The sequence below is a fragment of the Vanacampus margaritifer genome, chromosome 6 (assembly GCF_051991255.1).
Source record: "Vanacampus margaritifer isolate UIUO_Vmar chromosome 6, RoL_Vmar_1.0, whole genome shotgun sequence".
Classification (NCBI taxonomy): Eukaryota; Metazoa; Chordata; class Actinopteri; order Syngnathiformes; family Syngnathidae; genus Vanacampus; species Vanacampus margaritifer.
The window spans coordinates 14,372,464-14,396,607 of record NC_135437.1 but is presented as its reverse complement, the minus strand read 5'-3'; the positions used below and the strand labels follow the sequence as shown (position 1 = coordinate 14,396,607).

At 39.2% G+C, this 24,144-nt stretch overlaps 1 protein-coding gene across 21 annotated transcripts in view; it reads left to right on the top strand.

Annotated features, from left to right (window-relative positions):
- Positions 1-24,144, top strand: part of nrcamb (neuronal cell adhesion molecule b) — an 83,166-nt gene extending 59,022 nt beyond the window's left edge. For 3 of the 21 annotated variants that reach the window (XM_077567474.1, XM_077567469.1, XM_077567471.1), the window contains 26 exons: positions 52-174; positions 310-480; positions 756-812; positions 2,654-2,765; positions 3,686-3,870; positions 3,942-4,076; positions 4,235-4,378; positions 5,201-5,312; positions 5,390-5,556; positions 5,637-5,784; positions 6,527-6,654; positions 6,840-6,869; positions 8,266-8,367; positions 8,991-9,191; positions 9,267-9,337; positions 9,542-9,767; positions 10,647-10,762; positions 10,831-11,035; positions 11,667-11,789; positions 12,118-12,294; positions 13,806-13,850; positions 14,169-14,288; positions 15,447-15,608; positions 16,412-16,543; positions 17,662-17,740; positions 21,417-24,144. In XM_077567474.1, the coding sequence (XP_077423600.1) occupies positions 52-174; positions 310-480; positions 756-812; positions 2,654-2,765; positions 3,686-3,870; positions 3,942-4,076; positions 4,235-4,378; positions 5,201-5,312; positions 5,390-5,556; positions 5,637-5,784; positions 6,527-6,654; positions 6,840-6,869; positions 8,266-8,367; positions 8,991-9,191; positions 9,267-9,337; positions 9,542-9,767; positions 10,647-10,762; positions 10,831-11,035; positions 11,667-11,789; positions 12,118-12,294; positions 13,806-13,850; positions 14,169-14,288; positions 15,447-15,608; positions 16,412-16,543; positions 17,662-17,740; positions 21,417-21,672 (3,527 nt within the window). In that variant the 3' untranslated portion in view covers positions 21,673-24,144. Of the gene's footprint in view, positions 1-51; positions 175-309; positions 481-755; positions 813-2,653; positions 2,766-3,685; positions 3,871-3,941; positions 4,077-4,234; positions 4,379-5,200; positions 5,313-5,389; positions 5,557-5,636; positions 5,785-6,526; positions 6,655-6,839; positions 6,870-8,265; positions 8,368-8,990; positions 9,192-9,266; positions 9,338-9,541; positions 9,768-10,646; positions 10,763-10,830; positions 11,036-11,666; positions 11,790-12,117; positions 12,295-13,805; positions 13,851-14,168; positions 14,289-15,446; positions 15,609-16,411; positions 16,544-17,661; positions 18,879-21,416 lie in introns of those variants that run through there. The other 18 variants (XM_077567476.1, XM_077567472.1, XM_077567479.1 and 15 more) reach the window with 15 other exon arrangements.

Sequence of the window (24,144 nt, the reverse complement as noted above, 5' to 3'; positions counted from 1 at the left end):
CATATAATTCACCTACTGCATCTAATAGCTTTTTGTTTTAAACCAATCCAGGGTCGCCTTTGTGGTCCAAAGAGAAGATCAAGCCAATCATCATCCAGGAGGGCGTGTCCTTAGTGTTGCCATGCCGACCCCCTGCCGGCTTTCCTCCTCCCATTGTTTTCTGGATGGACAACAGTAAACATTTACAAGCACGCATGTCACACAATGATATGAATGTTTTCTGTACACGGACTCCAACAATTAAACAACACTGATTTGTTTGCGAATGTCCAGTTAAATCTGATTGCTGCCGTTTCGTCTCCACGTCAGACTTCCAGCGGTTGCCCCAGAGCAACAGGGTGTCCCAGTCGCTGAACGGCGACCTCTACTTCTCCAACGTGCTGCGCGAGGACTCCAGGAACGACTACATCTGCTACGCCCGCTTCCCGCACACGCAGACCATCCAGCAGAAGCAGCCCATCGCCGTCAAGGTCCTCAACCGTAAGTCGGAGCCGTCTTTACGCGGCCTCACGCTGGAAGCGCCTTGATTGCATTTGGAGGCGTAGGAGGGCAGCGAGAAGTTGTTTCCCATCTGCGACTCCATCCTCGGAGACGCCAGAGGCCCTCAGACTGAAAAGACATATTGCAACAAGGCCTGCTGTTATTTGCCATAGCATGATCTTCCCTCATCTGCTCCACGACCATTTATTTGTTTATTTATTTCAAAGCATGTTCATGTGCTGGCTTGTTTGAATGCTTGTTTTGTTGTGTTTCAGTGGACGCGATCAATGACACAATGGAAGCTTTTTACAATGATACTGATTTATTTAGTGGTGAGTTACGGCAAATTACGACTCCCTGCCTTTCTCCCGGTGCTTTTTCCCCCCTCACCTTGAACTACCAGCGGAACCTCCAAAGTCGAACACAATCCGTTCTGGACTCGCAAGTTGATCATTCTTTCAAAAAATAAAAAATAAAAATAAAATAATAATTAATAAAAAAATAAATAAAAATAAAAATAATAATAATAAAAAAAAACTATATATATATATATATATATATATATATATATATATAAAGTTTTGAATTTATATGGCTGATATTTTTTGAGTTACAAATAATTTTCCTATACGTCGCTACTAAGTTAAAAAAAAAAATTTGAGTAATTGAGGCAGTTCAATGTCCTTAACACGGGAATACAAAATGAGAATACAGTACTCGCTGCAAGCTGCTGTTGGCCACTACTCACACTCACACGCATGCTAAATGACTCCACGTCCTGATGTTACTCACAAGCCACACCCCTTGAAGGCACACATCCAACACATTAATGCTACAGTATTTTTGGATTCAATTTTAACATGTTTGATTGTATGCGTTGTTTTTTTTAAAATCAAAAATACAGTTAAATCTATCTTTATGTTTTTGTCTGGATGTAACAAATTAAATGTTTTTTTAGTTCATTTCAATTGGGAAAACTGATTTAATATATGGGTAGATGGACTTACTATTTTGGTCATGGAACAAATACAATTTGTAAGTCAATGTATCACTGTACAATAAAGTCATACAGCTGTACTTTAATTTACATTAGCATCTGTTTTGGTAATCAAAAATTATTATTATTTTTTTTAAATTATTAAATATGAAGTTTTTAGATTTGTTTTCAAAGTCTTCTGGATTTAAAAGCATTCATTACTCAACCTTTAATCCATTTGGGTACAGCATAACAACTACATGCAGCTTCACCATGTTTACTTTGAAATCTGGGCTCGACAGCTAACCAAAGACTGAAGACTATGAAATCAATCCATTTTTTTAAAATAATGCTCTGTATGTCACATTAATTGAATCTGTTCCAATAACTTTTTTTTTAAACAGTACAACAAAGACAATGATTTACACACAAAAAAATCCCAATAAAGAAGCCCAAAAAAAAAGCAAAACCCATGCAAGAGTTTAATTTTTTTGTTTTGTTTTTTGCTTGTATAGTATTCCACATTGAGGCATTCGACTTTGGAGCTTCCACTGTCCTATATGGGATCCAGACTTTCCCACCCACTAACCCGTCACCCTTAAATTCAAACCTTTCCTCACTTAGATACCCGTAGCAGCCCTGTAACACGCACCCCTTCACTCCAAATCAGCCGATTTAATACGAATGCACCTTTTTTTCCCCACCATCCAATCAGAGACCTTCGCTTATCTTTCTTATTATTTATTTCTTGAATGAGCCTCCTGATAACATCTGTCCAATATTAGACACATCAAAAAGAAGAAACGTCTAATTTCTCGCTCAATTAACAATTCCGACTGCCTCCTCCTCCTCCTCATTTCTTGTTATACACGACCTTTGCTTTCTTTCCTATTTGCCCTTTGGCGTCCAAGCTGTTGGATTAAATCGCTCGCATTATTGCCAGCAGCACCTGCGCTTGACGCCTTTACCGGTTTATTGTCAGAAAGTGTTTATCTCATTTGCGTTTATCCATTTCGGCCACCGTTATAACTCTCCAGAGGGCAAATCATTAGCCGTAAATTTGCCTGGAAAATGCAAATAGTGGGCTATAAAGTCCGTTCTCGAGGTGTGTTTGCAATGCGCTGGCTTCTTGCAGATGCCAGTGACATATGGCCTAGCCCCAGAGTGATAATAACTGCTGTGTGGGTGTGACTGCAGAAGAGCCGGCGGATGAGAGGAAGCCCACCTTCCTCATCCCGTCTGGACCATCCAGCTCCAAAATGGTGCTCCGTGGTCAGGTGCTGGAGATGGAGTGCATTGCCGAAGGACTGTACGTATCATCCTGACATATTATGCTCTCTTTTTTAGGGGGGTTACAATTTGGGCAGACTGAGGGTGTTTTCTATTACACGCCCACGGAAGCACTTTGGTGACAGAAAGTAGACTAGACTAGACATTAGATTGGGTAAAAACAGGTCTAAGTTGTGGCACAGGTGATGTAATGTGATTTTGGTGGATTTCATCTAGCCGTGGTGTCAATTTCACATCTGTGATTTGTGATCTGGGATAGCCTTGACCAACTTTACATCAAGTGGAGATCTGCTTGCAGTTAAAAAAAGAAAAGCGCAACAATGGACTGCAACATTTCACTCCTGTGCTGAATTTAAAAGAGCTGCTTTTGTTGGCTTATAAACACAATGGCGTAAATGGCCCCTTTCTAACTGCGCCCATTTATGAAAATACCAAAAGAAAGAAAACTCTTTTTGTCTTATTGAAATCAGCTTGTTGGTTGTATTCCTATTTCAGAACCAGAGTCCAAAGGAAAACATGTGAGCCCCCTTAAAACATTTTCACTTGTGGAGGGAGCACTTCATACACTAAAAGCAGTGTCAAACTCACCCTTTAAAGCAGGAGGTATTGTAATTATAGAGTTCAAACGCAAAAGCAGACATCTCCATATTTTTGTGAAGTGAGTAAAATATTTTTTTCTTTGGTTCCATGTTAAAACAAATGTTTTTTCTTTTTATTTTTTTTTTTTTCCAAGTTAATGCATCTTAAGCAATTAAGAGGCTAATTTTGAGGGAGGGTTGGGGGGTAATGTTACCTGTTGAAAAGGTAATTTCATCACAACCCAAACAACTCCCAAAAAATAATTAAAAAAAATAATAATCCCAAAATTGCAAATTTGTAAACTGCACAAACTCAGATATTTATAATTAAAATACATATTTTTCATTTTTTAAATTTAAGCCCCACTCCTGAAGTCTCCTGGGCCAAAGTGAGCGGCGAGCTCCCGACCACACGCATCTCATTCCTGCATCACCAGAAAATCTTGCGCATCGTCAACGTGTCGGAAGCTGACGCGGGCGATTACCGCTGCACCGCCAAGAACCCGCTGGGCTCAGTCCACCACACCATTCAGATCACAGTCAAAGGTGCGTCCCCACAACACATGCTATGATCCATGCGGCGTGTGTCATGATGAAATCTCCTTTCTGTTTTTCAGCTGCTCCATACTGGATCAGCGGTGCTCCCAGGAATCTCGTCCTGGCCCCAGGAGAGAACGGGGTGCTGATGTGCTGGGCCAGTGGTACCCCAAAGCCCAGCATCCATTGGGCCATGAATGGCGTTGCCATCGAGCGTGAGTGGACAAACACTGTACAACACCAAATAAATCTGCTACAAAAAAAGCATATACTGAAATCAATACTATGTTGGTCATTCTCCCAAAGTAGACTTGTGGTCCAAAAATCTCTTGTCGTTGTTCAAGTTCTGTAATATTCCGTCATCCATGAATAGATGCCCCAAAGGACCCCAGCCGGAAAGTGGAGGAGGACACCATCATATTCACTGACGTGCGGACAGAATCCACCGCCGTGTACCAGTGCAACGTCTCCAACCAACATGGCTACCTCCTGGCCAACGCCTTCGTGAATGTCTTGTGTAAGTTCGGATTCAGAAAACTGTATTCATTCCCGTGGTCCAATTTAGAAAGCAGAGAGCAGCATAGTGGAATGGAGCAACCTTTATTTCCTCATAAATATTAAAAATTGATAAATATGTACGGGTAGAAATAGAAATAAGTACGAATAGAAGTTAGAGTTCTGAGAGTGAAGTATTAAGATCATGTATAAACATATATTTTTAGGAGGGGTGGGGGGGGGGGGTGGTAATATTCCAAGGAAAAAACTTTATAAAGTGGCAAATTTGCGAGTACACTATGTGTATTTCTCACAAGTTTTTGAGAAATACAACTCGTAAATTTGCGACTTTATAAAGTGCCAAATTTGTCCCTATATAAAGAGTCAAATTTGCTTGGAAAAAAAACTCGTAAATTTGCGACTTTATACAGAGCCAAATTTGTGAGTACGCTACATGTATTTCAGTTTTTTTCTCGCAAATCTGCCATTTTAGAAAGTGGCAAATTTGCCTCTTTCTAAACTCGCAAATGTACAAAAAAAACGCGCAAATTTGCCACTTTTTAAAGTGACAAATATAAAAAACATTCTCTCTGAATATTAAATATATATATATATATATATATATATATATATATATATATATATATATATATATATATATATATATATATATATATATATATATATATGTATATATATATATGTGTATATGTATATATATGTGACCTTAATACACCGTTGTATAGAGGCTTCCTGTTCGCTTCCAATAAAAAAAAAAAGCCAAACACGGATCTATCTGCATTGATTGGTGGCATCGCATTAACCGCCACACCTCGTTTTCTAGCCGAGCCGCCCAGAGTACTGACGCCGGCCAACACAGTCTACCAGGTTATTAAGAATCACAGAGCCCTGCTGGAGTGCGCTTCCTTCGGCTCACCCATCCCCAAAATTAGCTGGTGAGTTAATGAACCTTGAACCGGGATGGCTAATGTGCCATCAAAAAGCATCAATGTGGTTCCCATTTCTGTGTCAGGTTCAAGGAGAGTCCTTCCGGCACGCTAGACACCGAAACGCACAATGAGCACGACAATGGCACTTTGGAGATCCGTGTAGCTCAGCCTCGGAATAGCGGAAAGTACACATGCGTGGCCCAGAATTCGCTTGGGAATTATGAGAATCACGTGCACCTGGAAGTCAAAGGTAATCATTGCTAAAGAGTACCACTAGTGGGAGCCCTCGTTCCGCTCTCACATTTGCATATTAAACTCCTGGCTTACCAGAACCGACCCGAATCCTGAAGCAGCCGGAGTACCGAATGGTGCAGCGTGGCAAGTCGGTCGTGTTCGAGTGCAAAGTGAAGCACGACCCCTCGCTCGTGCCCACCATGACGTGGCTCAAAGATGACGGGGAGTTGCCCGACGACGAGAGGTGAAAAACAGATTCCAGCTATCACTTTTGTATATTAACGTTTAGCCTGTTCTTTGTATGCACACAAATGGTGGAGTACCAACAACTTGGTTTGAAGGTTTTGCTGCCCCACCAAGCAATGACAGGCTGAGTCGGTACATTCCAAAAACTTCTCTATAAAGATTACTGGAAGTTATACCGTCTGCACATGTTCATTTTGTAATCAAATAATGTCTACATAATAAATAAAAACGGCGCCTTTTTTAACACTAGCACCATCTGCTGGTTGGGGTGAGTTACTGCTCCACTTGCCCCCAAATTATAGTATAATATTAATGTTATTAATAATGTAAACTGATTGATGCTGTTTATTCATTGCTATGTAAGAGGATTCATTTTTTCATCCAAAATATTTTAGTCCATTCCAAGACAATTTTTTGCCTCAGTATATATATATTTTGTTTATTAAAAAAATATATATATATACAGTACTGTACTGTATATCATCTGCTAGGCTATGATATGTTATATACAACCAAGAATATACAATGCTAAGAATTTCCATAGGCTATGTATAAATACATTAAATATCAAGCGAAACAAAATGAAAATAAAATTCCTGAATTTATGAATAGTGTTGCATATGATGTCATCATTTTTCTGTTCTGAAGTTTTTCAATATAATCATCACCTTGACTCACATTACTCAATAAATATGGTTGGTCCCAAGACCTAATCAGAAAATCTGATTTATTGCATGAAGCAGATTTGTCGTGGACGCCGACAGCCTCACCATCGCCGACGTGATGGAGGGCGACGCCGGCGTGTACACGTGCATCATGAACACAACGCTGGACCACGATTCGGCCAGTGCCGAGCTCACCGTTGTCGGTATGCGTCCAGATTCATTTTTTCGAGGTCCATTCCTCTGGTTGTTGACTTGCAAAGCTTTTAGTGGATTCACTCTATGGTTTACATCATTCTACACATGAATATTTAATTGTCGATGGTTAATCTTTGTTTAAATATGGCTGACATATCACTTTACTTGGTCATCCCCCACGCCGACCCGGCAGAGGCCACGCCGACACCATCTGTTGTCAATGGTAACACCTGAAGCAAACGTGGCTTTACAGATGTGCTCTACTTTTTTGGGGGGGATGATTTTGTTTTGGGTTTTTTGTGAAGTGAAGCACGTGCGTCTTGAGGATGCCATTGGATGATGCGTGTTCCATTTTTCACTGCTTGAGGGTAGCTACTTGTGATTAGCATGTCTGCCCCACAATCAGAAGATTTGGGTTTGAATTTCCATTTAAAGTTTGCATGTCCTCTACACTGTAAAAAGAAAAAAGAAAAAAGAGTAATATTCACTTTTAAAAAACCTAGTAAAGTTATTTCACTCAGAAATTCTAAGTAAATTTTACAAGGAGAGTTTTGAGTACACAAAAAAAGAAGCTACTCAAGGGTTGAGGAACAAATCCACAACCATCTGATTGGGAGAAACCCACTCTACCACCTGAGGCGAGCCATGACGCTCCTGCTGGGTCAGGGATAGGCAAGTTCGGTTCTACTGTAGAGAGCCGCAGTCCTGCATGTTTTCGGTGTCTCCTGCCTCCAACGCAGGTGTTTCAAATCATCATCTCATAATTGCGTTCTGCAGGAGCCTCTCAGCTGTGTTCAAGGAGGGAGACATTAAAAACATGGAGGACTGCGGCTCTCTAGGACCGATCTTGCCTACCCCTGTGCTGGGTGTTGTTAGTATATTGATGGTGTCAGGCGGAATCCTTGTTCTGTACTAAGACCCGACACACCAGCAATGCAGTACAGTGGCAAACAGCAAGAGCGGCATGGCTCAGGTGGTAGAGTGGCGGACTCCCAATCTGAAAGTCATGAGTTTGTTTCTCAACGCTTGAGCTTTTCCAAAAAATAAACTGGTAAAATGTTCTCAAAATCTTCTTGTAAAATTTTCTTAGAATTTCTGAGTGAAAAACTTTTTGTCAAGTGTAAATATTTCTCTTTTATTATTATTAGTATTTTTTTTTACAGTGATACATGCATGATTGTTGTCGGTTCATTGAAGACTCTAGGGTTGTTTGCCTTTTCGCCCCAAAGTCACCTCCGATAAAGTGAGGTAAAACTCCGACTCCAGTAAACCTGCTATGCTAATGAGGACAAATGCTATATAAAAATGGATGGATAAATGTTTAGTATGATACATTGTGTCAAGAGAAAGCCCATTTGCGTTTGAGTAGAGGATGATTTGCGATGCAGTCACATGTCAAATGCGCTCATCAGTCATTTAGTCCTAGCATGCGTTGAGTCCAAACGCATGAATTTCGCCATCTCATCCCGAGTGATCGCTCAAGCTCGACATCCGTCTATTTGTATGCATGAGGAGCCGCTTGCATGAGTTCGTCTTCATTTGTGTCTTCTTGTGGCATGAACCCGGCGGCGTCCATCTTTGCCGTTGACTCACGCGTTTTGTGCCGCGTCTTCCCCCAGAGAGACCCGAACCGCCGACCGACCTGGAGTTGACGGACCACAAAAAGAGGAGTGTTCAACTCACCTGGATTCCTGGCGATGAGCACAACAGTCCTATTGAGAGTACGTGGGATTATAGTGCTGAATGTTCTGAACTCCTATTTTCCATGAGTGGTCACCGATACCAAGTACCGATACCACTAGTGTTTTTCATACATAAAATTTCACCCCCCCCCCCACCCCCCAAATAAAATAATGACCAATATTTTTATTTAAAGGAAGCCCTATATATCCCAATATAGCATTTTCTTTAAAATTGTATTATGACAATTTTCTATTCTTCTAATTTCTAGTTCCTGATTGTAAAATGACCATACTGATATGAGCTGCTGCCGCGGTATCTTGAAATAAAGCTGGGTACTAACAAACTCTGGTTTTGATCCAGGAGCTAACTTTATGGTTTGCTATCCAATAAGCTATGCAAATTACCAAAACATTAGCATTTATAGCTTATAGCTTAATGCTAACATAACACAACTATTACTGGAGCTTTATTGATGACCTACTCTGCCTCTTCTTATTGCTTGTCTCAGTGCTGCCCAGTATGTTGTGGCACAATGTGGTACTACACTAAAGGCACACTAAATTATATAACAATCTAAATTCTGACTTGCCCATATAATTTTTTTGCTGTGAAAAATAACAATTCCAGACATATTTGATCAAATGTTGTATTTTTTACACAGAATTTTTGATCCAGTATGAAGACTCCCTCCACCACCATAGAGGTCACTGGCACAACCTTACCGAGGTCCCCGGTACCAAAACCACAGCTCACCTGAAGCTGTCACCCTACGTTCACTACACTTTTAGAGTCCTTGCAGTCAATGCCATGGGCGTCAGCCGACCCAGTTTCCCCTCCAAGATGTATAAGACCGAGCCTGCAGGTACTGCAGACCCAGAGTGAAATGTTCTTTCCTGCAGGGAATTTGAATGTAACTTATTTCTTTCCACCCTAAAAGCTCCAGATGAGAATCCAACAGATGTACATGGTTTTGGAACAGAACATGACAATCTTGTCATCTCATGGAAGGTACGTTTTTAGAAAGTAGAGTGGTATATTGGCCTAACTTACTAGTTTTCTAGTTTCCAGCTGTCCCTCTGTCAATTGTTTTGCTTTGAACATTGATTTGAGATACAAGCGAATAACACTCGTGAGTCAAGGTACCACTGTCATTTTATGATGATATTTTTCCTATGTGAACTTTCATTGATCTCAAACCTCTTTTTCCCGTAGCCACTTTCAGGCCTCCAGGCCAACGGACCAGGATTCCATTACCTTGTGATGTGGAGACAAAAGAATATGGACACTGATTGGGTCACGGCGACCTTAGCCAATAACTCCAACTTCCTGGTGTCGGGGACGCCCACGTTTGTTCCGTACGAGCTCAAAGTTCAGGCCGTGAATGACTACGGCGCAGCGCCCGAGCCCGCTGTTGCCTTGGGCCACTCTGGAGAGGATTGTAAGTCCAACTTCTCCTTCTCCAGTCTGTCCTTTTCACCTCTGCAAAGTGTGGCTGCTCAAATAAATATATGCAGTGAAATCTTGTTTAGCACAAAGGTTATGTTCCAGACCCACTCGCTATTGTTGAAAATCTGCAAGAGAGAAGATCAATATTTTTTTTATAGTGCTACCCCTCCTACATGCAGTAAACACATTTTACACAGATTTGAATACAAAAATAAAATGCAAACATAAAATGTATACAACACATTAGCAATTAGCATGAGAAGATAGCCAAGTTTCATCATTATTCACAAACCTGTTGAAAACACTGAGAAAAAGAGCTTGTTGCAACATGGCCTTGGCTGATCTCTTATACTCTGCTGCCACCTGATGGCCGTTTTTTGTAATAACTACCATTGCTTTAAGCGACCACTTCAGGTCAGAAGCTGTATCAAAGCCTTCTGTATGCTATAGCATAAAAAAAAACATTATAAATATGTTTTTGGGACCATGGTAATTTGGCAATATTTCGTTTTATACGTTTTTGGGAGCAAATGAATATGTAATGCTGTGAGATAATGCTAATACATGCTAACATTGCAGCGTAAAAATATGTTTTTGGGGAGTGAAGGACAAATTATTTAAAAAACGTATTTATATGTTTTTGGGTTTGAATTATTTAATGAGCCTCATTTTACGATGGTATGTTTGGGGTGAGTCATTTACTATAGCTACGCTATAGTCATTTATATAGCATGAGCTCATGATTGCACATACACAAATACAAACCTTTGGAGGGCAGGGGGATCAATTATTCCACTATTTTGTGCTTGGCCGCTGTCTTTATCCCTTTCCCAAAAAGTACTGACGGTGTATTTCTGTTTGTTCATGATAGTGCCGGCCGCTGCTCCAGAATCTGTGCAGGCGTACGTGTTGAACAGCACCCTGGCGGAAATCCACTGGGAGCCCGTGCCTCAAAAACTAATACGTGGCTACCTCAAAGGCTACAAGGTACAGCATAATGAGCCTGGGAACGCCAGCAGCATAAGTCCGACGACTGAGCCATCCCATTTCGGCAGGTGTATTACTGGCGAGAGCGCAGTCTGCACAAACACAACCCCCATCACACGGAGAAGCAGATCCTGACCTTCAGCGGCAACCACAGCAAGGGAAAGCTTCCTGGCCTGCACCCCTTCAGTCTGTATTCATTTAACGTCAGGGTGTATAACGGCAAAGGAGAGGGTCCCCCGAGTCACAACCAGAAGTTTGAGACCCCCGAAGGAGGTGAGAAAAGGAATTTTCTGTATTACTATTCCTAGTTTCAAATAGGCTGAGTTGATGTTAAATGGGTAACGTTAAGAATGGCTTTTTCTCCAGAAAGAAAAAAAAAAAGAGTGAAAAATAATAATAATAAAAAAAAGAACGTCTTTTCGATCGGAATAAAAGTCACATTTTTGGGGGAATTATTTTTGTGATTAGCCTGGCCGCTGAGGGGCTTTCACCGCCTTGAGCAGACGGAGCCTTCTGCCAGAAGGGAGCAGGGTAAAAGAGGCCATGACCAGGGTGGGAAGGGTCGACAATAATCTTCCGTGCCCTCATGATTGTGTACATGCTAGAATCGTGGGGTTGATGCTTTATAATCGTCTCCATTAGAAGTGCTTTGCTAAAGATGTCACATTCTTACGATGCTCAGTATTTGCCATTCAAGAAGTAGTCATGGCAACTAATGTGTGCCATATCGTTTAGCATGCAGCGTCTGTCACAACAAGGATTTACTATTTAGAGTACCGTAAGGCGTAAAAACTGACCAGAATTCTACCTTTGGCCACAATGTGACGCCGGATTAATTCTCCCTTTGAGGTCTTTCAGAGCTCTTTGTCTGACAATTGCGTGCCTCTGTAATTCATTTCCACAGTGCCCGGAGCGCCTTCCTCGCTGACGGTCACCAACCCCAATTTGGACTCTTTAAGCCTCGAGTGGAATCCTCCTCGTGACCGCAATGGACTCCTGACAGGCTACAACCTCAAATACCACCCAGGTGAGCTCGTTTCTTTGTCTTGTTCTTAGCAATGAATGGCTCACGTCACGTAGTTTGCAGTCTCATGTCTTGTACTGTCATCCTGTTAGGGTTAGGCAATAGAGAGGATGAATAAATATAGAGTCACCGTTGAATTAGGCTCAATGACACCAATTAACAAATCACCTTTTGTCATTCCCGCCTCTTGTACCTGAACCCCTTTTGCTCCAAAAACACTTTACGCACTTGTCATCATTGACACTTCAATCCCATCTACATCCTCTTCTTCCTCCTTCTCCCACTCGCACCTCTATTCAACTTACCTCCCAACCACCCCACCATCTCGTAGTCAATAACTCCAATGAGCTGGGCCCAGAGGAGGAGCTGGCCCTTGCCGCCAATGAGACCTCAGTCACTTTGCTCAACCTCAAGTACAGCACGCGATACAAGTTTTATTTGAATGCCAGAACACGCAAGGGGCCTGGCCCGGCCGTTACGCAGGAGGCCATTACCATCGTGGATGAAGGTAAGCAAGAAAAATGTCTGGATTGATGTTTTTAATTCATAAGTTATGGTATTTATTTATTTTTTTACTGTCAAATAAAAAAATAAACGGAAGCCCTCTATAGAGCAAGAGACCGTACTGTATTTGCTAAACATAGAACCATAGAACCATGTGACTTCCCTCAGCCAATCAGTGACGTAAAGGTAACGACAAAAATGAATACGATAAAAATCACATATTCCATACATAGATTCACTACACACAGAGGGAAGTATTTAAATATTATCATTATTATTATTTAAAATAATTTTGATCATTATAGCTTAAAAGTCATGTAATCTCAGAATTGATTATCTCAAGAATTTTGAGTACTTTATTACTTAAGACACAATAAAAAATTTTTTTTAACTACCTTTATTCCTGTGAAAATTATCTACTGAAATACAGTACGTGAATTTTCTTACCCTAAACCTTGTAAAATTAGTACAATTTTTTTTAAATGTTTCAAAAATGAAATAGAATAATTAAAAAATTATGGACAAAACAATACAACAAGAATTTATTTAACAGCTTTCGTTCCTGTGTTTAATGTGCACAATGTTCAAGTTTCACCTTTTGAAAATAAGCTACTGAAATAAATACATTTTCTTACTCTATTCTAATTCATTGAGATGGACTAAAATTAATAAAAAATTAATAAATCAATGTTTCAAAAATTAAATAGAATAACTTAAAAATTATCTACAAAACAATACAATAAGAATTTTATTTAACAGCCTTCATTCCTGTGAAAATGAGCTACTGAAATACATGAATTTTCTTACCCTATTCCAATTCATTGAGATGGACTAAAATTTGTAAAAAAATAAAAAATAAAAGTTTTTAAATGTTTAAAAAATCATATAGAATAATTAAAAAATTATCGACAAAACAATACAATACAAAATTTATTTAACAGCCTTTATTCCTGTGAAAATGAGCAACTGAAATTGTGAATTTTCTTACTATTCTAATTTATTGAGGTGGACTAAAATTAGTAGTAGTAGTACCAAAAAAAGTAAAAATAAATAATGTTTGAAAAATTTAACTGAATAATTTAAAATGTATCAACAAAACAATACAAATCCTTAAACATTTAAATCTGACCTGGATTTGCGATTTTGTAATTTGTGATTCTACTTTAGTATTAAACCATAGAATACACATATTATACAATCCGCTCAATAGACATCTCATATTCATTTTGAATGATAATGATTCAAGATTTTGAAAGCAACCATTAAACGTCATTTCAAAGAATTGCAGTATTAGTGTTTTAAATATTGTGTCATCGTCATGTTGTGTCGAGTGTCGTCGTCATTGTAGAATTGTTATTTGAGCAAACAGCATGACAAACTGTGTGATCCAGTTGCATTTCTTCAAAAGGTGACTCGCGCCAAGCCTGCCAGTGGTGTATGTGTTTGAAAGTGTGTGTATGTCGACATGGATTGTGACCCACCATGTCCTGTTGTTATTTCTCCATCGTATCTGAGCTCTCATGACTCATCTCGACAATGACGTTGGCACGGGAGGCAGCGGTATTTATAGTGATGCACGGAATACGGGCATGCACATTACCCCATCCGCCATCCCCCCCATCTTGCACGTCGTATTGTGTGGCCTTGCAAAGAATTATTGGAATTATATGCAAGCTTCACTGTACTGTATGTTACAATGACTCCTTCAAGCATGGAAAGGCTTTTTTGTTTGCCCCGAAATAATACTGCGTCCCATCCTTGGCCCTTGCCTGGTGTTTGTACATTCATCCTCTGGTTGTGTTGCCTTGAGCGCTTTCATCCCCGTTAGCACCTTAGCACATCATACCCGCCAACAGATGTTCTCTCTTGTGTGTTCAGCGCCGGCGGCCAGTCCTTTTGGCAGCGTTAACTCCTCCCGGGGAGAGGACGGCACCCTGATCAGTTGGGAGTACTGGGGCCCGGAGAGAAACATTTATTTAGAATACATAGGGGAGAACAGTAAGCAATGTCATTAATTTTATTACCATCATTGTTAGGAGCTGAGGTGGCATGAGATTCTTTTGGATAAACAATAATAGATTAGTAATTGTTCCATCCTGTTATTGACTGGAGTTGAGCATCAAAAGTGTCTTCACAGTGTTGCTAAGCAAATTGATTGAATTTTGGATCGGATTGTGGATGGAAACCACACAATTGTGTATGGCTCTTTAACACCCGTCATAATCATCACTGAGTAAGCCATCACATCATAACCCTGACTAGGAAGAACGACACTTGCTGGCCACAACATTAGGTACACTTGCACAATCTTTTGAGACCTTTTATATTTATATTTTATTATTTCAAACAATAATATTTCAGTTTTTATTTAATTTCATGTTCATACCAAGAGCTGTTTGTAGCATTTCATATTGTAGTACTGTATATTTTATTTTAAGATTTTAATAAATAAAAAAAAGTGATCTTGTGCTGTCTTTCAGTCCAGCCATTTCCAGCTCTTGTATGTTTTCTTGTTGTCAGCCACGTCGTAATTTGTCAGTGGAACATGACATGCAGGGGCTTGACATGACTGTCCATCTGGCTCCTTCTCCTTACTGGGCTTAGGTTGCCTGAATCATTCACTAAGCAAGTCTCCCTGAGGGGCATTGAAGTTACATGACTGTCCATCTGGCTCCTTCTCCTTACTGTGTTTAGGTTGCCTGAATCATTCACCAAGCAGGTCGTCCCTGAGTGGCATTGAAGTTACATGACTGTCCATCTGGCTCCTTCTCCTTACTGGGCTTGGGTTGCCTGAGTTAGTCACTAAGCAGGTTGTCCCTGTCTGGCATCAAAGTTAAACATCAGACAAAAATCCACACACTTTTGGGAAGTATCATTACATTTTTAATTCCACACCTAAAATGGTAGCGGAAAACGAAGTGAGGTGTACAGAAATGGTGAGCATAGACCCAGATGGTTGAATTGTAAAAACAGGATTTTGTATAGGGTGTCATTACATTTTGCCAGTACACCTAATAAAGTGGCTTGTAAGTGTACACAGTATGAGCAGAAAGTAGTTTCTATCTAGTCCACCAGCACATTCTCATCATGTCACAACCTCCATGATGTCTCCAACCCCGCACACATTTGCTGTGTTGTTCGCCGTCCCCCCTGCAGGTGAAGGCGAAGACGAGTGGCGCAAAGAGCCAGTGAACGGCTCTCAGAACTTTATGCTCAGGGGTCTGAAGGAGGGCGTCTCCTATAGGGTGCGCTTGGTGGCCCAAGGTCACGCCGACCAAGAGCCTCACCGCTCCAAGGAGCTCACGGTGACGGTGCCAGGTGAGGCGCATTCCTGGGCCCACCCGAGCTTTTGCACTTTTTTTCTTTTTTTGCATTGGATTGTTGCGGTCACAGGCAGGCATGCTGTGTATGTAGTTTATAGGAAGTTGTTCATTTTGTTTTAGCGCTAATATATTTATATAGTGTGTGGTTTGCATTAATATCTAAATATCACCTATAGTAAACTTTTGTGTGTGGATGAGGTCTTTGTGTGTTGTTTTTGTGATTGTCTGTGTGTGCGATACAAGTGAAAACATTGCATCATTCACATATTTGACATTTTCAGTGTTGGGTAAGTTATCTCCAAAATATCATTCAGGGTGTCCTTAAAAAAAAAAAAGTGACTGAGTGGAAATTGTTTATATTGCCAGAAGCGTATTTATAGACATAAGTAGTTTAGAAAAGACGTTTGGTCAAGTCTAAAAATTATTATTATTATTATTATTAAATATAATAATATATTATTATTATTATTAAATATAATAATAATATATTATTTTTTATTAAATATAATAATATATTATTATTATTATTATTAAATATAATAATAATATATTATTTTTATTATTATTAAATTACAACAACAAAAACGCGAAGCTGTAGCATTACTTTTCTCCCAACACTGGACATTTTTAACTCCATCATAAAATTGGTCAGCAAGTTAACCAAACGTGACCCACTGCTGAGCAAGTAGAAACTAAAACAGCGCTTGTGTGTGTGTCAAGAAGAATGTACAGTGCAAAACTGATAAGGTGAAAGTGTCCTTTTCCTTTCCTCCTCCTCCTCCTCCCTTCTCTGCTCAGCTGTGGCAAGTCGACAGGTGGACATCGCCACGCAGGGTTGGTTCATCGGCCTCATGTGTGCCATCGCCCTCCTCATCCTCATCCTCCTCATCATCTGCTTCATCCAGAGGAACAAAGGAGGCAAATATCCAGGTGAGGAAGGCACAACATAAGCCCTGAATTGCTCTTTTTACATGGGATAAACCCACCCAGCGGGTAGAGGTGACCCACATATCCATTTTTATAGCGATTAAATCACAATTTGATGCCACGCTCTGCCAGCGTTAGATGGCATAGGCAAAAAAGCTATACAATTTAGCATCCCCTATGTGTCTACGATACATGCTTCTGATTTTTGTAAAGTTTGACATTTGCAGTTTTTATGGCACTTCCTGTTGCCACAAGGTAGGTATTGTATTGTAATAAATCTTTTTTTTTCTTTTTTTTTTGTCCTGTTGTAACAAATTAATGGCAGTGATTTGAGATACAAGTGTTTTGAGTTGCAAGCAAAATCATGCAATAGATTAAACTCGCAGGTCAGGGCACCACTTTATGACCTTGTGGAGGCCTGTTTTTAGTTCCTTTTTCATGTCAAATGGTGAAAAGGGAACTAATCAACGTTTGATTAACAAATACCACTGGGAAATTGAATTTATGGAATCAATCAACAATTTGATAATTACTCAACTAGATATTTGACAAATTAACATCTTGATAATGTCCTAATGTATTCTGGGGTCGCGAATTAATAAGATTTGGCTTCATCCCGTCAGCCCTTTTTCTTTTCGGGTGTAATTATGTATGTGAAAATTGTACGGTGGCAATTGTCACAATGATTGTCCGAAAGGAAAAATGAACAGATAAAAACAAAAAGTTCATCAAAATAGGAAGCCTGGAATTTGCACCAAATGGCTGCTTCAAACCAAAATAGCTGACTTCCTGTTTAATTTTGGGAATGGGTCCTTGAGACTTTTTTGTACGTCCTGTTATGAAAGACATTTCCACCAAAATTTGTGTCCATTGATAAAACTGGCACCAGGGGCTATTTTTTTTCAAACTTTCCAGGGGGTGCTACTTGGTCAAAAAAAACACATAAATATTTACATTTTCACCAAGATAATTTTCGGGCATGTTGAGGCCCCCCGAAAATCTACTGGATTAGTTGGAAAAATAACATTTAGATGCTCAACCCTGAATACCGTTGTCATAGCAACAGCAGCAAAATGACTCTGTTTTACTTTGGCTAACTTCTCTTCCTGTTTTGGGCGCAGTCAAAGAGAAGGAGGACGCTCACACAGACCCGGAATTCCAGCCCATGAAAGACGAAGACTGCACTTTTGGGGAATACAGGTGAGAATGCTTTCAAGGCTCAGTAGCCCGAAAGGCCCGTTTAAACCCATCGACTCTTTCTAGCCGGGCGGGAGCTCTTTTCACCACTTACCACTAACAGTGATCAACAGGAAGTGTCCCCCTCCCTTATTAGCCGAAAGCACATTTTTGGGGGGACGTCCATGGATGGCACTTTGTTGGACTCTTGCTCGATGGGATTCTTCAGGTTCTCAGGATGAAAGGGTTCTGTTTCTTTCCATTTGCAACATGTTAATAATAAGCTACTCAAGACAGTGATCAAAGCTCATCGTTATCAAGCTATGCCTGTTAGCATCCCGAATGGAGGCTGCACACAGAACGAAGCACTTTACTTGCAAGATTTCTGTACATTGTCTATGTGCTCTTATGTTTTTTATTACTGTAGTGCGTACAAACTACAAGATGGGGTCCAAACTTTTTTTTTAAAAGTACTTTATATTCCTTTTTTGTATGTATATTCAAATGTGTTGAATAGAATTAATACAGATATAACATGCATATCTATATGTAAAGGAAATATATAGATATAATATGTGGAATGCATGTTGCAAAGAACTGATATACATTTATGAGGATATTAAAACATGACTGCATTAGCTTATGACGTGTTGAAATGGATTGTTTGTCTACATTTACAAATGGATATAGGTTTAAACAGTGCATCTTGTAAGGATGCAGTCATACTTTTAATAGCAATACTTTTTTGGTTTTCTTTTTTTATGAAGTGACACAAACCAAATCTAAATACTAAATAATGCAAAGAAAGATGGATTTTTAAAAATCCGCCAATATGTCAATTGAATATTATTAATCAATTAAAAGATTTTAATATTGCGAGACAGAAAGTTATCCTTTTATGAGTTATTATGTAATTTTACAACTTTCAAGTTATTTTTCTTGTAATAATGCAACTTTCGTCTCTTAAAATGAAACGTTTTTCTTATAATGTTGTCTAATACTTTTTCTGCTTTTTCAGTGTGGCACTAATTTTCTATTACATTATTGGTTGGTGTGTAATTTTTCTTTTGATTTAAAAAAAAAAAACTTTAGGGGATGAAGTCAATAAATTCAACTGAATTAATAGTTATCCAGTATGATAAAGTTTTTCTTTAAAATGTTACTTTCTTACTGTATTCTGTAACTTTTTGTCTTGTAATTTTGCATTTTATGTTATTTTTTCCCCCTTTCTTTTGGCTGCAATGCTCCGTTTGAATAATAAACTAAAGGTATAAAAACAGCCAATTTGACCAATCTAGCAGGTTGCTTATATAACTTCACCTTATCTCATATCAATCAGTAACAAATTTTAACATGGCTAAATGCTACACAGCATGGGTTCAGAAAAAAAGTCTTTTTTTTTTGTCTCTCAATTCCATATATGCTGTGTTAGCTTCTCAATAAGTCACACGAGAGACCTGTTTGCTCTCTGCATTAGACAATGTTTACATGCAAATACGTGCAGGGGAATCCCTCAGTGCGGCCTTAGGAGAGGTAAGGGCGATCTCATATGTATGTTTGTGTGGGGTGGGTGTCACTGTGGAGAGAAGAACTAACCACAAACCAAAAAAAAAGCTTGCTTGAAAAAATGCATTGCAGGCTGTCAGTCATCAAGTTGAATATTTGCAAATTCATAAAGCCTTCATGGTGCTTGAACACACTGAGTGAGTGTCGCTCTTGTCTGCAATGTGGACCTTGCGTAATTCAACTCTCTGGGCAAATGTATTGACACACATTTTAATCAATCTTTGCAGTTAGAGGATGAATTGCACAGAATTCCCACAACAAGCATGAGTAATTAGATGATGAAAAGAGAATGCCAGGTCTGACTGGAGAAAAAAAGCTGCAGCTGGATCACACAAGGCTCATCGCTGAACTGGAGCAACAACAAATACACTCCTGTTGCCGACTACAGTCAGGGATAAGGATCTGTGAAGCATACAACAGCTACTTGTTGCCTATCAGCCATACGCTCATTTAGTCAAAACAATCATTCTCAAAGCTGTATGTGGCATAACAATCACACTCTTGTAGTCAAAATTAACAGTCGTACACTTTTATAATAAAAAAAATCCCTCTGTCTAGCATAACTATCACATGCTTGATAGTAAAAACAATCACTCTCGAAGCTTTACTGTTTGCATGGCAAAACACCGTCATAACAATCACACGCAAAGCTATGTGTGACAGCAGTCACATATAATCCTGCCAACAGTAATACACTCGTTAAGTTAAAAAAAAAAAACGCTGCCGAAGCAGTGTATATGACATACAATCACAAACTGTGGTCAAATCAATCCCTGTTGAGACTGTGTGTGGCATAACAATCATATGATTTAAATAAAAGCCCTCTTTAAGCTGGTTGTCTGACATAACTATGACACTCTCATATAGTCAAAACAATTCCTCACAAAGTTCTGTATGTGTCATATAGTCAAAACAATCCCTCTTGAAAATGTGTGTGGCAAAACAAAAAAGTCGTATGCTTGTAATGATTTAAAAAAAACTCTAGAAGATGTTTGTCTGGCATTACAATTAGACTTTACACTTTTATTAGACTAAAACAATTCCTCTCAAAGGTGTGTATACATATGTGCATAACAATCACACACTCATGTAGACAAAACAATCCCTCTTGAAACTGTCTTTGGTCGTATGCTTGTATAATAAGATAAATAAATAAATCACTCTTAAAGGTGATTGTGTGGAATAACAATCACACTGGTGTTGTCAAAATAATCCCTTTCAAAACGGTGTATGTGGCATGAGAATCACACGCTAATACCATCAGTCTTGAAACTGTGCTTGTATGACTATAATGGAAAAAAAATCCCTCAAAAAGCTGTTTACGAGGCATAACAATCACACACTCTTCTATGTGGCCTTGAGGTTGGAATATAACATACAGGCAAAATAAAAATTATACCACTAAGTCCATGTTCTTCCATTTTGAGGTGTCCCAATACTTTTGCCCATGACGTGTCCAAATTGAGCAGGCCTCTCAGCATCATGACGGCTTTATGCTTGTGTTTCATCGACGTTCAACTCATGTACATGAAAAAGAGTTTAAAGTTTCTTTGAAAATTATGTCACGCTTTGTTGAAAAATATCACGCTTGCTTTTGGATGGACAGTGTTTGGTTGCATTTTTTTTTTTTAACGTCATTGTTGAGTTTGTCATCACAGCCTTTTTGTGTCTGTGAAGCTGCAAGAAAACGACAACACATCGACCACCTCATGTCTTATTTGGTTTCAAGGGGAATCCAACCAGTGTGACATTGCTTGACCTCTATTCCCCTGTTGCCTGATGGAAACCAACCAATCACTCATAGATGGTTTTTTTTCTTTTTTCTTTTTTTTTTTTTTTAGACATGGAGCTAACCACGGTCAAATTCAGTATTCTTCAACGGACCATATACAAAAAAAAAGCTAATCAAAACCCATATAATATATGGATTCAAAAAAGTAAACACATTACTTTTACAGTTTAAAATTTAGAATACCTCTGTAATGCCGATTATAATTTATTTAAATCAGGCGTTCTCAAATTTTTTAGTATACTGACTTATGGATGCTCCGTCTAAAAAAAAAAAAAAAAAAAGAAGTTGCATCCGGCACATCATTATCACCGCTAACGCCCTGCATGTCATTCTCTCCCTCAGCGACAATGAGGACCATAAACCATTAAAAGGCAGCCGCACGCCATCAAGCGGGACGGTTAAGCGGGACAACAGTGACGACAGTTTAGTAGACTACGGGGAAGGAGGAGACGGCCAGTTCAACGAGGACGGCTCGTTTATCGGCCAGTATAGCGGAAAGAGCGCCAGCCGGGACACCACCGTCACCGCCGAGGGCCTTGAGAGCTCCGAGGCGCCGTCCCCGATTCACGCCATGAACTCCTTGAACTCCTTCGTGTAGCCTCCACAGCGGGAGAAAGGACATGCATGTTGTCACGGAGACGCTTTGAGGAAGGCGATAACCAAACGCCTTTCCATTAACAATCCTCTCTTTAGACATCTCACCAGTATGGTTTGGTTTCCAGTCTGCCCCTTTGGAAGAGGCTACTACATCTTGCGATCTTCGTACAGCTATTCACGACATTCACCTCCTCATCCACAGATTCCGATGCAGTCATTTAGATTTCCTTTTAAAGAAAATCAACATCGTCATTATTTCAGTTCAGGTCAGCGGCAGTCAATCGTTTTTTTTTTTACTCTGGTGCCTATCGTTTACTAACGTTATGAAAACATCTTGCTTCTTATTCTTCCCAAGCAGAAGCTTGTAACAAAAAAATTGTCAGCACAACATAAGGCCCACCATTCGTAATATCTACACAGTAACAGTCCTGTGCAGAGGTCAAAGTCCACTCTTAGATTTGTGGTTTCATCTAGCTTCTTTTGGCGAAATCAGCATAATACCTTCATTAATGCTCTTGTAAATGGAATGGTATACTAATTAATGTCATTTACAATCCTATTCGTATTCATATATTGCTCCCCAAAAAAATAGCATACATAGTTTTTCGGTAGGTTAGCTCACGTGCAAGCTATTGGCTAGCTAGCTAGCTAGCAAGTTATTTAGCATGCAACACCATTTTCCAGTTCATAAAGGAGTGTTAGCTTTTCTATTATTACACCTGTTTGGCGAGCTAACGACATAGCTTGCATTCAGTTAGCTAGCTAGTTTGTAGCCAGGACTAGGCAAAAAAACTAAACGTTTGTACAAATATATTTTTGCTACTTTCATGAAGTGCAAAACCACAAGTGATTGGAGTGAAACCCATATTGGTCGTTACTTAAAGTTTTATACTATCTATGAATTGATTTAATCTTGTCGCATACAATTTTTCCAATATTTTAGACAGCTGCGGGAGTAGAGATATAGGTCTGTATGACATCATTCTTATTTCCTTTCCTTTGAAGAGTGTGACTACTTTTGCTAGAATCATATTGGTACTGTTTATTCGCCATCCCTCAAGAACCAGGAAGTAGCCTGCTAACTAAAAATGGACGCCCATGCTGTATGCTGGTAAAAAAACGACAAAACTAGTGGTGACCTGAGACTTTTCCACAGTACTGTTCTTCATCATGACCCGTTGCATGACATGTTATGTGACCACCTAAAACCTGCCCACCTCCACCCCAAGTGCACCTGAATGTGACCTTTGCTTATTGGTGTACTAGTGCCTTTTCTTCATGCTGAGGGCCGCATTACATTTATGACAAAACTTGTTAGGACACCAGGCTAGTGATGTCCTGACTAAGCCTTGTTGCATAATCTGATGGAGTCTGTTTGCATGAGGGGCGAAATGTCTTCTAAGACCACCACAATGGTCCGGTTGCATTCAGAGAAATGTTTTCTATTTTTTTTTATTATTTTTTTTTATGGGGAGCTTTTAATAACAGTTCCTTTGGCTGCTGTCATGGCCTGCAGGTTTCCACCCTTATGTGGGTATTTATTTTTTGCTTGTATAAAATGTGGATGAATGTGCAGATTCAAGCTTTTTCTATAGTAGTAGTAGGGTTTTTTTCCTTAAAAATGAAAAAATCCTATATATTTTTGCAGAATCCTGTTAACGCATTGACAGTTAGGGAGCGTTTCTGTCTTTGCTGCTGTGAAATTTATTGTCATTGTAGGCTTTTTTTTTTTTAACACGAACAAACATAAGCAAAAGACATATTTCAAAATTAAGTTTTTCCTTGAAGGAGGTAAGCACGCTTGGCCTCGTTTGATTAACCTTACTGGACCACATTTAAAAAAATAAAAATAAAATCAACACCATCATGGTTAGGTAATCGGAACGTGCCGCATCCACACGTTTTATGCATTTTTTCCAATCATGATAATGTGTTGACTTGTACTAACGACGCTTCTTGACTGCCTTTATATGGGATCAAGGTTTCTTTTTTTTCTTAACTTGCATCAAGTTTGACTTTCTTTTTATTGTTATGATATGATGACTTGTAGAATATTTTTGTTGAAATATGTAAATATACCTTCAAGTGGATTGTACAGGGCTTGCGACGGAGGCGACGTTATGCATGATTTCTAATGTTCATATTAAATGTAGAGAATATATATATATATAAATATACAGTACAGTAATCCTTTTCTTTCTTGCTGTGCATTGTGTACATATTGTATGTCATTCTGTAATCACCTGGACAGATACAAATCATATACGCACGATTTTATTATTTTTTTCAGAAATTGCTTGTCTGGGTGACATATTTCTACACTGCCAAAATGTTATTTGCAGCTTGTTTTTGTATTTAAGAACCGGATTTGTACTAACACAATACTTCTGTTGTTTCTATGTAATTTCTTTCTGTTTAGTTGAAGTATGAATATTGATACGATTGAATGAATAAACAATCATTTTCTTCCAAA